Raw genomic sequence first — 15,114 nt, 5'->3', positions numbered from 1 at the left:
CGTCCGCCATCTCAGATGTAGATGGCGATGTGGTTGATGTAGAAGATGGTCCCACCGGGCGTGCCAGAATGTGTTGCGGCCAGAAACCCACCGGCGAGCAGCGACGGGCAACACAGGAGAGCCGGGAGCAACTTAGGGCTGCGGCTGGCCCTGGTCCCTCCGAGCGACGGCCCGCAAAGACTCCGGCACGCACGTCCGATGCTGGTGCAAGGGCGTGCCACCTGACCTATACCTGGTCAGGAAGGTGATGGAGATGCCTCGCTTAATTTCCTGCATGGCATACACGTAAACATTAAATACGAGCCTCGATCGGCTCTCAGGTTGTCCTGTGAATCGGCTCAAAGAGCCGATCCACCCATGATTCGCACGAGGTGTACGAATATATGGTGGTCCTGCTTGATCAAGATAAAGCTAAAACGATCTACGACGATTTAGGGTTTTCACCGCATAATCGGAACATCCTACTCGTGATTGAGCCTCGCGGCCGCGCACGGTGATCGTAAGCCGATCCTAGACAGGGCCTAAAAACCAACACGAGGTTGATCCCCGGAACATCCTGTCTAGGGCTAGCAAACTACACCCTACGCGCCGCTGGATCCTTCAACCCTTTGTAAGGCCTAACTATGCAGATATTAAACTAATCCTTGAAGAACAAGGAGCAACCATAACGGATCGGATCTACTAAATAATGATCAAGCGGGGTGCCGCCCCCATGCCTAAGATAGGCGTAAGGGCGGCTAGATGTCTAAGGGTTGCACGACGATAGCATATGATACGAAGCACAATGCTAACCCTAACACATCTAAGATAACTACGTTGCTCGCCATAAAAAGGCTTCAGTACGAGCAACGCATGAACGGCGAATAAACTTGTACTGCCTAGATCGCGAGATGCGATCTAGGCAGCATGATGCTTACCCGGAAGAAACCCTCGAGACAAGGGAGTTGGCGATGCGCCTAGATTGGTTTGTGGTGAACGTGATTGTTGTTTATTTCATAAACCCTAGATACATATTTATTGTCCGTAGACTTTCTAACATGGGAATAATCCCAACCGTGCACGAGCCAAACTCTAACTAATCGACACGTATCCTACTATATTACAGATACACGGGCCAACTAGCCCAAACTTTGCATATAAAGGCCGATCCACGTATTTCTTCCATGTATATTCTTCAAGCTCATCTTGATCGCGGCCCACCTCTGACTCGGTCAAATTCTGGTGATAACACTTTGAAATACTACTCAACATGAAATTTAAAGACAACCATAAGGCTCCTGCCGGTTGCCACAATACAATAATGATCATCTCATACATATTCATCATCACATTATGGCCATATCACATCACCAAACCCTGCAAAAACAAGTTAGACGTCTCTAATTTGGTTTGCATATTTTACGTGGTTTAGGATTTTCGAGAGAGATCTAATCTACCTACGAACATGAACCACAACGGTGATACTAATGTTGTCAATAGAAGAGTAAATTGAATCTTCACTATAGTAGGAGAGACAGACACCCGCAAAGCCTCTTATGCAATACAAGTTGCATGTCGAACGAGGAACAAGTCTCATGAACGCGGTCATGTAAAGTTAGTCCGAGCCGCATCATCCCACTATGCCACAAAGATGCAAAGTACTCAAACTAAAAACAACAAGAGCATCAACGCTCACAAAACCATTGTGTTCTACTCGTGCAACCATCTATGCATAGACACGGCTCTGATACCACTGTAGGGAATCGTTGCATAGAAAACAAAAAATTTCCTACCGCGAGAACGCAATCCAAGCCAAGATGCAATCTAGAAGACGGGAGCAACGAGGGGATGATCAAGACTAACCCTTGAAGATTTCCAAAGCCTATAAGAGTAGGCTCTTATTGCTGCGGTAGACGATCACTTGCCGCTTGCAAAAGCGCGTAGAAGATCTTGATCACGGTGCCACAATCGGGCAGCACCTCCGTACTCGGTCACACGTTCGGTGTTGATGAAGACGACGTCCTTCTCCCCGTTCCAGCGGGCAGCGGAAGTAGTAGCTCCTCCTTGAATCCGGCAGCACGACGGCGTGGTGGCGGTGGCGGTGGAGATCTCCGGCGGAGCTTCGCTAAGCGTGCGGAAGAAGAGGAGGAGAGATGGTGCGGCTAGGGTTTGGGAGAGGGGGTGGCCGGCCACCTATGGGTGCGGCCAAGCTATGGGCTTGTAGTGGTCAACCCCCTCTACTATGCCCCTCATTATATAGGTGGAAGCCCCAAGTGTTGGACTACAAGTCTTCGAATAAGACCCGAACCAAAAACCTTCCATGTGTAGGGAAACCTACCCAAGGTGGGAATCCCACTTGGGGTGGGATTCCCCCCTTCCATGAGGGGGGTTGGCCGGCCACCCTTGGGGAGTCCACCTTGGACTCCTCCCCTTTAGGGTTGGCTGGCCATGCAAGGTGGAGTCCCTCCGGGACTCTACTTTCCATGGTGATTTCTTCCGGACTTTTCTAGAACCTTCTAAAACCTGCCATAAATGCACCGGATCATTTCCAAACTTGGAATATGACTTCCTATATATGAATCTTATTCTCTGGACCATTCCGGAACTCCTCGTGATGTCCGGGATCTCATCCGGGACTCCGAACAAATATTCGAACTCCATTCCATATTCAAGTTCTACCATTTCAACATCAAACCTTAAGTGTGTCACCCTACGGTTCGCGAACTATGCGGACATGGTTGAGTACTCACTCCGACCAATAACCAATAGCGGGATCTGGAGATTCATAATGGCTCCCACATATTCAACGATGACTTCAGTGATCGAATGAACCATTCACATACGATACCAATTCCCTTTGTCACGCGATATTTTACTTGTCCGAGATTTGATCATCGGTATCACTCTATACCTTGTTCAACCTCGTCTCCTGACAAGTACTCTTTACTCGTACCGTGGTATGTGGTCTCTTATGAACTTATTCATATGCTTGCAAGACATTAGACGACATTCCACCGAGAGGGCCCAGAGTATATCTATCCGTCATCGGGATGGACAAATCCCACTGTTGATCCATATGCCTCAACTCATACTTTCCGGATACTTAATCCCACCTTTATAACCACCCATTTACGCAGTGGCGTTTGGTGTAATCAAAGTACCTTTCCGGTATAAGTGATTTACATGATCTCATGGTCATAAGGACTAGGTAACTATGTATCGAAAGCTTATAGCAAATAACTCAATAACGTGATCTTATGCTATGCTTAATTGGGTGTGTCCATTACATCATTCATATAATGATATAACCTTGTTATTAATAACATCCAATGTTCATGATTATGAAACTAATCATCCATTAATCAACAAGCTAGTTAAGAGGCATACTAGGGACTCTTTGTTGTTCACATAACACACATGTATCAATTTTTCAGTTAATACAATTATAGCATGGTATGTAAACATTATCATAAACACAAAGATATATTATAATAACCATTTTATTATTGCCTCTTGGGCATATCTCCAACAGTTGGTGCCTTGATTCACATCTGATCTCTTGACTGAACAGCTGGAGAAGCTCATTCTTTGGCCCATCAATACCCACAAGATTTGATACATCCTCAAATATAGCCAGAGCTCTGCAGTCAATGGTTACATTGTTGACTTTGGAGATGGAGTCACCAATCGCGTACCTCTTATGCCTCTCGCTCGCCTCGGTGACTTGCTTCTTCAAATCTTCAATGGCCTTGGCAATTTTGTGAGGAGCCTTGGTCCTATCCAGCAAGTTCTTGATCTTCTTCATGAAGCCGGGCTTGGAAGATTTGTCGTGAGCTTGTTCTATGAAGTCGTCGAGGCTGTCCTCGATGTCATAGGACAACTCCCGCACCTCCGTCATCCAGAGCTTTACTTGTACATCAGGATCCTCCTGTGTTGACATCTTGACAAAAAAAGCTTCCATGGCGGAAAGCTCGTGAGTGAGGAAGTCTATCCCTTTGCGCAGCCGGCGCAAGCGCTTGTACTCGTCCCCCAACAGAGTGGCCAGCTTTCCCAGCACCGGCTTCAATGCTCCCGCGGCTACGCTCACTAGAGCGCCCTCCATAGCGCTCCTTTGCGGTAGCTCGGAGTTTGCCCCGCTAGTTCGGTGTGGATGGGTTTGGAAGTGTTGCGGGCTGAATGGATCACTATGGCCTAATCACCACCAACTGAACATGATTGTTTGCTATTTTATGTAAATATAAGTCACCACATTTAACATTAAATCACTTGATAACCATGTTGACTTGGGACTGCGCACCAGATCTGTCTCTCGATAATTTATCAAAACCATTAGACGTAGATTCCCAGCGATTGTGAACGGAGGCCCATGTAATCACAAAATGTTAACCATGTGTCAGGTGCAAAACCGTGTGTTAGGCGGCATCGAAGACGCTAAGATCGAAAAACTATGTGTAGCGTGTACGAGCTGACAACTTGTTGCAACTTCCGAGCACTTACTCCAACAAAAAAAAACTACACGCGCTGAAGGTCATGTGAAGGAAAATAGCACTACCAAAAGCTATTTCTTTAATTTGTAGTACTCCTTTATCTAAAAATAGTACATTTGTATCTAGATAGAAATGAGACATCTATTTTTAAATGGTGGAACTAGTACTTAATTACACTAGTGACGTGTGCCCTTTGAGACTTGCCAAGGACAGTTCAAGCCCAAACCATATATTATCACCTTTTTTTTGTAGGTGTGCAAGTCCAAATTTTTGCACATGCATCCTTCTGCTTTATAGAAATTGTAAGAACCTTGGGCATTAACAGATAGCCCAATACAATTCTGAACTTCTCTTTGGCCCATTTATGTATGACAAGGTGTGGGACTACATTGCTCCTTGAGAAATATATGGAGTGATTTATAAGGGGGTTATTCTAGCCGTTGTAAGTGAGTGAGAAAATAGAAAGAGTCCTCGCGCACTCCACCGCCCGCCTCACCATGCCGCCTGTTGCGGTAATCTCGCCGAGCTGAGCTCGTGGCTGTGTAGAATTGGACGTGCGTACCACGAGCCCAGAACTTTCCCAAACAACACTATATAAACCTGGATGCAAACCGTAGCCGCATGTATGAGACACATATGTGACCTCTTCTTTCCAAAGTCATACGCCACAAGCTTCGTTTTCCTCATCCAGTCCTTCGGCATGCACCAACCGACGGGATAGTAGGCCTCCAGAACCCTGCCTCTTGTAGACATGTACTTGTGAGGGGCAATAAGGTTTTTGGGAAGCGCTTTCACGCGACTACTAGCAACATGACGTCTTCCGGCGATGAGTTCCAGAATGATGATTTCTTCCCAAACATCGACAACCTCTTCGACAATCTCAACATGGGCGACAACTCTGACGCGACTGTTGCTTCCAATGCTGCAGCCACAACCAACGCTACACCGCATGTGATCTTCTCTTTCCTGTTTCAGGTTGTGCTAGAATTTCTTGTTCGAGTATTTCTAGTACGTGTGATCGGTTTATCTTGTCTAGATACAATTTGTTCATCTAATTTGCTGATCTACATGATTATTTTACTTGTTGTTTCCATAGTAATGATTTATTGTTTTCGCTACTACAATGCCGCCTCTTTTTAATGATTCGCATTATAAGAGATGGCGCACGAGAGCAGTTCTCTCGTTTTGAACCATGAACTGTTATAGTGCCACTCTTGGCAAACCTGAGGGCGAGCTTTGAGGAAGCTTACGAGAAAATCGATGCCAGATTTAAGGTGGATCTCTTCAGTATTCTTGGGGACAATATTGTTGACCCATACATGACCTTTGATCATGGCAAGGATGTGTGGGATGCGCTCGAGGCCAAATTTGGGGTCTCGAACACTAGCACTAAATTGTATGTCGGGAGGAATACATTGACTGCAACATGACTGGTGAGCTCTCCGTTTTGAGAAACCTCATGAGATACAGTCACTTGCCAAAGATTTTGAGCAGTTTAAATGTACCTTACAAAATAAATTTGTGGCCGGTGGCATTTTTGGTCAAGCTTCCTCCCTTGTGGAAGAACTTTGCAACTTCTGTGAAACATAAAAGACAAGAGTTTTGTGTTTCAGATCTTATTGTGTCTCTTCATGTGGAAGAAATGGTGAAAGAAAAGGACACACGTTCTCGAGACTTTGAGAAAGATTCTAGCGCTAATGTTGTATAGAAGAAAAACTTCCAATCCCACAAGCTCAAGCACATGAATAAATTTGAAGGTGATAAGTTTGATGGAAGAACACAGCCTCACGCTCAACCAACTTCAAGAAAAATAATGATAAGAAGAAAGGGTATTGTCACATTATACCATGTTTAGTGGTCTCAAAAGCAGCTAGTTGCGCCTTTCTCGCCGAACAATAGCGCTAATGATAAAGAAAAAGGAAGAGGGGACGAACTTGCAGAGACTTTTGAAGCTAGCCAAATAATCCGGCAGGATTGGTTCACAAGCCTCTTTAATTTACATATTTTTTACAGAAAATTTGGAGGTATAGACTTTTCTTTCGGAAACGAAAAATCATATGTTTGTGGTCCATTTGATTTTCTGCATTGAATCTTATTGCATTATTATTGAGAGTCCCATTTTTCTTTTCAATGGATTCTACAAGTTACACTCTTCTGCAAGGGATTCCGAAGTTCCATGCACTACCGTTCACTGTTACATTACTCTATATTTCCTTCAAATTTTGATGCACGATCAGAAAGAGAGATGCATGTCTGCACCAAGCAAGCAGATACACATACACATAGCTTTGCTGGCCTACCCGTTTGTCTTTTTTGGTCAACTATCTCAGGTTTGTCTTTTTGGTTCAAGTGCACACGCGCCTCCTGTGTACCTGCACACACCTGTGTAATGCCGTACGTGTGCATGCATGCATGCCATGCTTACAAATGCAGCCAGTGTTCATCTCCACATGCATGCATGGCCTAGTCAGTTCACTGGCAGTTCCCTTGGCCATGAGACAAGCTTGCATGCATGCCAAAAGCAAGTAACATATGTGTGTGTACAGTGCCGATCTGATTCAGAGACGGCATGCATGAGGAAGGGACGAGATCTCAACTCTGGCATGTGTCATCTGTCATCCATCTATTTAAAGCTAGCTTGGTTCTTATGTTTGCTTGCCCGATTTTAGACTGTTTCAGAAAATAGTAAGGGCATCTTCAGCGGCGCCACGCATTTCGGACGCCCAAAAGTGGTTGCGAGCGTTCGTTTGCATCGCCCCACGGACATATTTTGTCCGCTCGTCCGTTTGCGTCTGGGTGTGCTCCCACCGGGGCGGCCCATTTTTTGAATTGCAACATAGTACAAACATTGAAAGTAGTACATAAAAATGCATAAAAACTATACAAAGTAGATCTATAGGCCTAGACTACTTGCTTCCTGACGGGCCGGCACCGTCGTTGCGTCGCTCCGTCGCCTGCTTCTCCGCCGCCTCCCGCGCGGCCGCTATGGCTCGGTGCGCCGCCGCGTCCTCTTGCAGGCACTGCTCCAGCCTCGCGTTGGCGGCCTCGTCCTTGAGCGTCTCGAAAGACTCGACGAGGGCCCGCTGCTCCGCCGCCCTCTCCTCCGGCGTCGGCGCATCAGGGTCATCGGATGACCAAGATATCTCCGAGTCGGAGTCCTCGGCTGCAGCGGCAGCCGCGAGCCTGCGCTGTTCCAGCTCAGCATCCAACGCCGCGTGGCCCGCCAGCTCCTCCTCTGCTTCCTGCGCCGCGAGTGCCAGGGCCGCGGCGTCCCTGACCGGGTCGAGGAGGTCGCCCGTGCTGTCTTCAGAGTCGAACTCGTCGGAGGAGCTCGACGCCGGAGGAGGTGGAGTGGGAGGTGAAGGTGGAGGTGGAGGCGCGGCAGCCTGGCCGCGTCTGGCGCTGCTCATGGTGGATCTGCTTGAGAGGAAGCGGCGCTACGGCAGCGGCGGTTAGGGTTTGTGGGGAGGAGATGAGATGCTCGCGCCCCTGTATATATAGCGCGGAGGCAGGGCGACGGCCGCGCCACACGTGGCATCGCCATTACTACGTGCGCATAGGTAGGCGACGGCCGCGAGCCACGCGAGGCATCGCCGTTAACGCGGCCGCAGACTGCCGAAGCGACGCCTCGGTGCCAATACTGGCGGAGAAGACGCATCGACGCTGCGCACGCTCGCGGAAGCCGAGGCACGCCATTAACGCGGCCCTGCAAAGGCTGCAGCGCGCCGCCCGGAAGTAATGCCGCGGAAGACGAAGAAGTTGTGCCGCTGCCATGCGGGCCCGTGCGAGGACCGGGCGGACATTTTCCGCGACCGCCGAGTGTCCGCGGAGACGCAAACCTGGCGGCCCGGTCACTTTGCGTCGCGCCGCTGGAGGTGGTGTTTGACGCATTTCCAATCACGGCGGACACAAACGATCGCTCAGCGTCCGTTTGCATCGCGTCGCTGGAGATGCCCTAACGAAGAAACAGGGAATCTATGTGGGTTGGAATGTGTAACGTTCAATCTGCTCCTATCCTTTCGGTCCGGTGGATTTGGTATCTTTGTCTTGCATTATAGATGCAAGTGGTTCATCATTAGGGTACTCCGCGCTCGAATAGATTTTTGTAGGCTGGGCCATATGTAGGTCGTTTTTTGGATATATCATTTTTTTTATTTTAAACATGTTTAACAAATTCAAAAAATACTGTGATATAAACAATACTGTAATCTACAAGTGTGTAAATTTTTAGAATGAAATATGTTATATTTTGGGCTCAGCAAAAATAACAAATCTTGATTTCATCATTGATGAACATTAATGAACAGTACACTGAAATCTAGAATTGGTCATTTTATGATATTTTATCATTTTTATTGAGGGCAAAAATAATGCATTTCAATCTGAAAATTTACGCACTGATAGAGTACAACATTCTCTCAGTCTACAAATTTTTGTAAATTTTTCTAAAACTTTGAAATATAAAAAATTAAAGTTTGAAAAAAGAAAAATAAATCAGGCTACATTTGAGGTTTCCATACTCTCTACCCTCTTTAGTCAAAAAAATGAACTAACCTAAGGATGTCATGGACAAAGGTTAGTTCAATTTTTAGACAAAGAGTTCACTATTTTGCATGTCCAAATTTTGACTACTAATTTTAATACTTATACATTTGTTATTTATTGTAAAAAAATACATCATAACAAACTTTATATGAACACGAATTTAATGATATAACATACACTATATATAATTAACTAAGTTAAAATAGTAAAAAGTTTGATTGTTTTGGGGGTTTAGAGTGCAAATAAGATAAATAAATATTTTTTGTATTTTCAGATAAAAATAGTGTAGCAAATAAAAAGTAAGATAACATCAATGTAAAGGTGTTTCTTATGATAAAAAGTGAACCAGGTTCATGATTTCACTTTACTATTCTCTCTTTTAAGTTGTAGTGGACAATAACAATTCATCAATAAGATATGAAGACTGAAACATTAATATGTGAAAGATACGAATTCATATGGGCATCGGGTCCTAACATAGAGATGATGCAACACATCTCTCTTATATTGCACAAGAAAGGGAAAACTCCGTGCAATCTTGTTTTAAGAATTAACATAGCATAGCTATAGGTAGTTTGGCATGATGTTTGAATATCAAATATGCTAACTTTAACAAAGAAGATCATCACTTTTGTCACGTGATGAACATAGCCCATGCATTACATTTATCCCTAGTGAGGTATCAAAAGAAAAGGCAAAACCATAATAGATCATGAATTTGTTGTCACTATTCAATCAATAAAACCATGCTACTTAACCCCACACACGCTCTTGCATATAAGTTGGATCAGAACCAATATTTAAGAATGGAGTATATAATATGCATCTATCAATATATCTTGCACATAAATATGATTAGATCTCATAGCACAATATCATAGAATAAGGATCCATCACATACGTATTACAAATATGACCATAATCATGTTGGGCAGTTCATATGGCACTAAGAACTATGAAGAACATGACTGAAATAGATCAAGCTACTACCACAAACCCGTAGTCCAGAGGTGGAATACCCCCTGGACCATGGTGATGATGATGAAGACGTTGGAGAAGGTGGAGATCCCTCTGGCGGTGATCCCGGCTGAGTTCCCCCTTCCAATTTTTGCTGATGCAACCTCTGTTTTCGTATTTCGGTGTTTCTGCGGCGCTATCCTCCCGAAAACTCTTTGGGGTCATATATATAATGGTTTTTAGGTCAAAATACATTGGTGCGCGAAAATATTACGCGATTTGGACGATCGACGGCCGAAAGAGTGTGGGAGGCGCGCCCATGCCACCTGGTCTCTTTCGGGCCTCAAGCCTGAGGTGAGCTCCCAGGGCCCAGGGTGCTTCTCCCATTGAAAAAATGACCCTCCAAAATCCTAGCTCAATATTACTCCGTATAGGTCTCTAAAAGTGAAAAAGGGGAATTCTTGTTCTGCGGAGTTATAAACCAAATAAAGGGGATCATCGGTAAATCCTCATAAATCAATGTAAAACATGGTATTATCATCATATATGTTGCAAATATGTGGGAATTCATTGTAATAAAGAACAAAGTCCATGTATGCATTTTACATGCATAACACGCTTGCATAATATGAAAAAATAATTTCCAAATTAATTTTCTCTGCTTTGTCAAACTATAACTTGTCGATAGTCGTGACCTAGCTAATTTACCCATAAAACCATTTACCTTCGCATGTGGTACCTCATTTCTGTGAAGGGATGTTATCACCAGAATTTGACCGAGTCAGAGGTGGGCCGCGATCAAGATGGACTTGAAGATTATACGTGGAAGAATATACGTGAATCGGCCTGTTATGCAAGGTTTGGGCTAGTTTGCCCGTGTATCTGTAACATAGTAGATTACATGTCGGTTAGTTAGAGTTTGTCTCGTGCACGGTTGGGATTATTCCCACGTTAGAAAGTCTACGGACTATAAATATGTATCTAGGGTTTATGAAATAAACAACATTCATCGTTCACCACAAATCAATCTAGGCGCATCGCCAACTCCTTCGTCTCGAGGGTTTCTTCCGGGTAAGCATCATGCTGCCTAGATCGCATCTTGCGATCTAGGCAGTATAAGTTTATTCGTTGCCATGCGTTGCTCGTACTGAAGCCTTTTTGATGGCGAGCAACGTAGTTATCTTAGATGTGTTAGGGTTAGCATTGTTCTTCGTATCATATGCTGTCGTAGTGCAACCCTTAGACATCTAGCCGCCCTTACACCTATCTTAGGTGTAGGGGCGGCACCCCGCTTGATCATTATTTAGTAGATCCGATCCGTTACGGTTGCTACTTGTTCTTCAAGGATTAGTTTAATATCTGCAATAGTTAGGCCTTACAAAGGGTTGGAGGATCCAGCGACGCGTAGGGTGTAGTTTGCTAGCCCTAGACAGGATGTTCCGGGGATCAACCTCGTGTTGGTTTTTAGGCCTTGTCTAGGATCGGCTTACGATCACCGTACGTGACCGCGAGGCCCAATCGTGAGTAGGATGATCCGATTATGCGGTGAAAACCCTAAATCATCGTAGATCGTTTTAGCTTTATCTTGATCAAGCAGGACCACCATATATTCGTACACCTCGTACGAATCATGGGTGGATCGGCTCTTTGGGCCGATTCACAGGATAACCTGAGAGCCGATCGAGGCTCGTATTTAATGTTTACGTGTATGCCATGCAGGAAACTAAGCGAGTCATCTCCATCACCTTCCTGACCAGGTATAGGTCAGGTGGCACGCCCTTGCACCAGCATCGGACGTGCGTGCCGGAGGCTTTGCGGGCCGTCGCTCGGAGGGACCAGGGCCAGCCGCAGCCCTAAGTTGTTCCCGGCTCTACTGTGTTTCCCGTCGCTGCTCGCCGGTGGGTTTCTGACCGCAACACATTCTGGCACGCCCGGTGGGACCCCGTCGGTGGGACAATCTTCTACATCAACCACATCGCCATCTACATCCGAGATGGCGGATGGCACTCCAGTCACGTACGAGCATCTGACCGACGAGCTCAAGAAGAAGTATGACGAGGTCAAAGCTATCCTCGAAGCCGACCTCATCGGCTCTTTTCACAGAACCCGTTCACATGGCATCAGGTGGAAAGGGTTCTCGCCTGATGGTGCGCTCGATGGGATAGACCTGTCCGCCCCGTCAGAGGAACGCACCAGGTCCCTGCGTCAGGAGATTAACTACATGGTGGCTCACTCGCTGCACCGCCACTCTGAGAACCTGGTGAACACTTTGGAGCGTGTCGCTCTTCGGGTGATCCAGGAGATCATGAGGCACCAGTACTCTCCGTCAGGACCAGCTCTCGGGACATACCAAGGAGAGATGCCACTCCAGTCCCGTCCACCGCTGCCATTTGCGTTGGCAGCACCAAAAGTGCCGAATTCACCGGCATTCGTCGTCTACAAGATCGGTGGTGACCCTAGTGACTGCCAGTTCTTGCATGAGGCGCCTAAGGAGATCCCTCATGGGTACATGTGCACATACGTGCCGCATCGCGATAATCGGGCACTCACAAACCAGGCCGCGACAGCAGGGACTTCTGGGAAAGCAGGAGGAACTTCAGCGACAGATCTTGAGAAGCAGACGTGGCTAGCTAAGTACGCCACTCCGACAAACCTCCAGAGCGCAGCTCCTGCAGTTGGCTCAGAGCTGGAAAAGCAAGCATGGCTGGCTAAGTATGCCACTCCGGCGAATCTTCATAATTCGACTCCTGCAGCCAGCACCGCGGATCAGATCAGTATGATCCTGAGGGACCAGTTCGGCATGGTGCCGAAAAGGAGGACGATCGGCTATTCCAAGCCGTACCCCGATGAATACGAGTTGGTCCCGCTACCACCCAAGTATCGGCTCCCTGACTTCTCCAAGTTCAGTGGATCAGATGGTTCCAGCTCCATCGAGCATGTGAGCCGATATTTGGCACAGCTAGGAACGACCTCAGCGTCGGATCCACTACGCGTGAGGTTCTTCGCACAGTCCCTCACGGGATCGGCTTTCGGGTGGTACACTTCGTTGCCACCGGACTCGATCCGGACTTGGAAGAACAGTTCCACATGCAGTTTCACTCAGAAGCTTCCGAGGCCGGCATTGCTGATCTAGCTCAAATACGTCAGAAGCGTGGAGAAACCGTGGCAGAATACATCCAGCGCTTCAGAAATCTGAGGAACCGATGTTATTCGGCTCGTGTGACTGAAAAAGAAGCAGTCGAGTTGGCAGTGGTGGGCCTTGCATCACAAATCAAGGATATGGCCTCCCAAGCAGACTACCCTTCACTGGCGCACATGGTTCAGAAACTGTCAGCATATGAACAACGCCATCCGGACTTGTACCAGGACAAATTCAAGCGGGCGGTAGTCCTGGTTGAGGCAGATGAAAACGAAGGTTCTGCGGGAGATCAAGAGGTAGCAGTGGCTGAATGGACTCGGGGGGCAACCCCCGTGTCCTGCAAATGGGTTAAGCCACCAGGTCCGCCCAGAGGGTTCGATTTTGACGTGACTAAAACGGAGCAAATCTTTGACCTCCTACTCAAGGAGAAGCAGTTGAAGATACCCGAAGGCCTCAAAATCCCCACGGTACAGGAGCTGAATGGAAAGCCATACTGCAAATGGCATAACTCGCTTTCCCATGCCACCAACGACTGCAGGGTGTGGCGTCAGCAGATCCAAATGGCGATAGAACAAGGACGTCTGATTTTCAACCAGTACGCCATGAAGGTCGACACCCACCCCTTCCCCGCCGTTAACATGGTGGAGTGCACTTACCCTGAAGGTTGCCAGCCAGGATCTTCGTTCAGCGTCAACATGGTAGGACCTGGACACCACTCTGGCAAGGATGGAGACGAGGGCAGCTGCTCTCGTAGCAAGGACACAGAGGAGGCCGCTCCACGCGATCGGCTCCGTCACGATGGCAAGCGCTACGTCACAGAGGGAGAGGTGAAGAACATAAGATATAAGCGACCTCTCTCTGATCACCTCCTCAATAAGTATGTGAGTCAATATAGCCAACGCCGACGATCCAGCGACGATGATGATAGAGACCGTCTGGCTAGGGACGCCAGGATACATCGTCGGCATGATCGCGATGAGGAGGAGTACGAGCGCCGTGCCAAGGAAGCATCGAGGGAGCAAGACGACGAAGATAGGCACTGGGACTGTCCCTTCTTCAGACACTGCTGGGATTCAGGAATGAGCCGATTGCCTACAATCGGCAATTGCCCAGAATGTAACCAGAAGAAGGAGGCAGCTAACGTGTCCGTGTTCCAACGCTTAGGGCCCCTCCCGCCTCGGAACAAGCACGCTGAGTCCCCTCGGGTGGAAGACCTCGAGGATTTGGAAGAAGAAGAAGAAGACAGGTACCACCGACCAAGGTGGTGCCCTGATGGACTCAGCCATTCCCAAAAGCGTAGGGTTCAGCGATTGCGCGGCTTGGAGGAAGCCGAAAGGTTATACCTGCACACGCTAAGGAAGGCGCGGCCTGATCTGGCCGCGAAAATTCAGCGAACCCTGGATGAAGAGGGTCGACCACGAAAAATGGAGTGGCGCCCCAAGCAAAAGAAAGCCGATGATGAGACATCGGCTGGCACAAACATGGTGCTCGTCCTTCCGACGGAGTTTAGTGCTCCAGGATTACACGAGGCACCCAATTTTGACGACTGCGAGCACATCAGCGCGACACAGGATGGGGTTAGGATGGTCTTATCCACTGGCCTGACCGTGTAGCAAGAACAAACCGATGAGCAAACGTGGCGAGGCCGATCCCAAGGATCGGCCCCAAAGATCTATGAAGGAACATTACAAAACCTTCATTTGAGCGCTTCGATCAATATGGAGGCCGATTCCAGCAATCGGCCAAAATTATCCTCACCACATGTTCTGCTTGGGTTCAACATCGATCTACTGGGCAGCGGTTTTACGTCGGCTGATGAGTTAGGAAAAATCAACTTTAGGCCTACCGGAGCCGACGTGCAAATACGATGCCTTGGCTAAATTACAGAGCCGATATCTGCAGTTCCCTGACAGATTCGGCTCGGTGGGCACCTAATCAGGTGAACATGTGCAGGTGAACATGTGTGCGGTGAAATATTGGGGGCCGATAGAAAAAATCGGCCAGTAA

The 15,114-nt window shown here is 47.4% G+C and overlaps 1 protein-coding gene across 1 annotated transcript; it reads right to left on the bottom strand.

Annotated features, from left to right (window-relative positions):
- Positions 1-3,524: 3,524 nt before the first annotated feature.
- LOC139838814 (disease resistance protein PIK6-NP-like) lies at positions 3,525-4,081 on the bottom strand. Its single transcript, XM_071828839.1, has 2 exons — positions 3,664-4,081; positions 3,525-3,550 (listed from the first exon to the last, which is right to left on the bottom strand). The coding sequence occupies exons 1-2, from the start codon at positions 4,079-4,081 to the stop codon at positions 3,525-3,527; spliced, it is 444 nt and encodes a 147-aa protein (XP_071684940.1).
- Positions 4,082-15,114: the final 11,033 nt, after the last annotated feature.

This window comes from Lolium perenne, chromosome 4 (assembly GCF_019359855.2).
Source record: "Lolium perenne isolate Kyuss_39 chromosome 4, Kyuss_2.0, whole genome shotgun sequence".
In the NCBI taxonomy this organism is placed as follows: domain Eukaryota; kingdom Viridiplantae; phylum Streptophyta; class Magnoliopsida; order Poales; family Poaceae; genus Lolium; species Lolium perenne.
This window is presented reverse-complemented; position numbering and strand designations above follow the sequence as displayed.

Bases quoted from the DNA above. Each gene is read 5' to 3' on its own strand.
- LOC139838814 (XM_071828839.1), bottom strand. From the start codon at position 4,081: ATGGAGGGCGCTCTAGTGAGCGTAGCCGCGGGAGCATTGAAGCCGGTG. The intron at 3,551-3,663 runs GTGACTCCATCT...GAGCTTCTCCAG, and splicing joins GCATAAGAGGTACGCGATTG to CTGTTCAGTCAAGAGATCAG.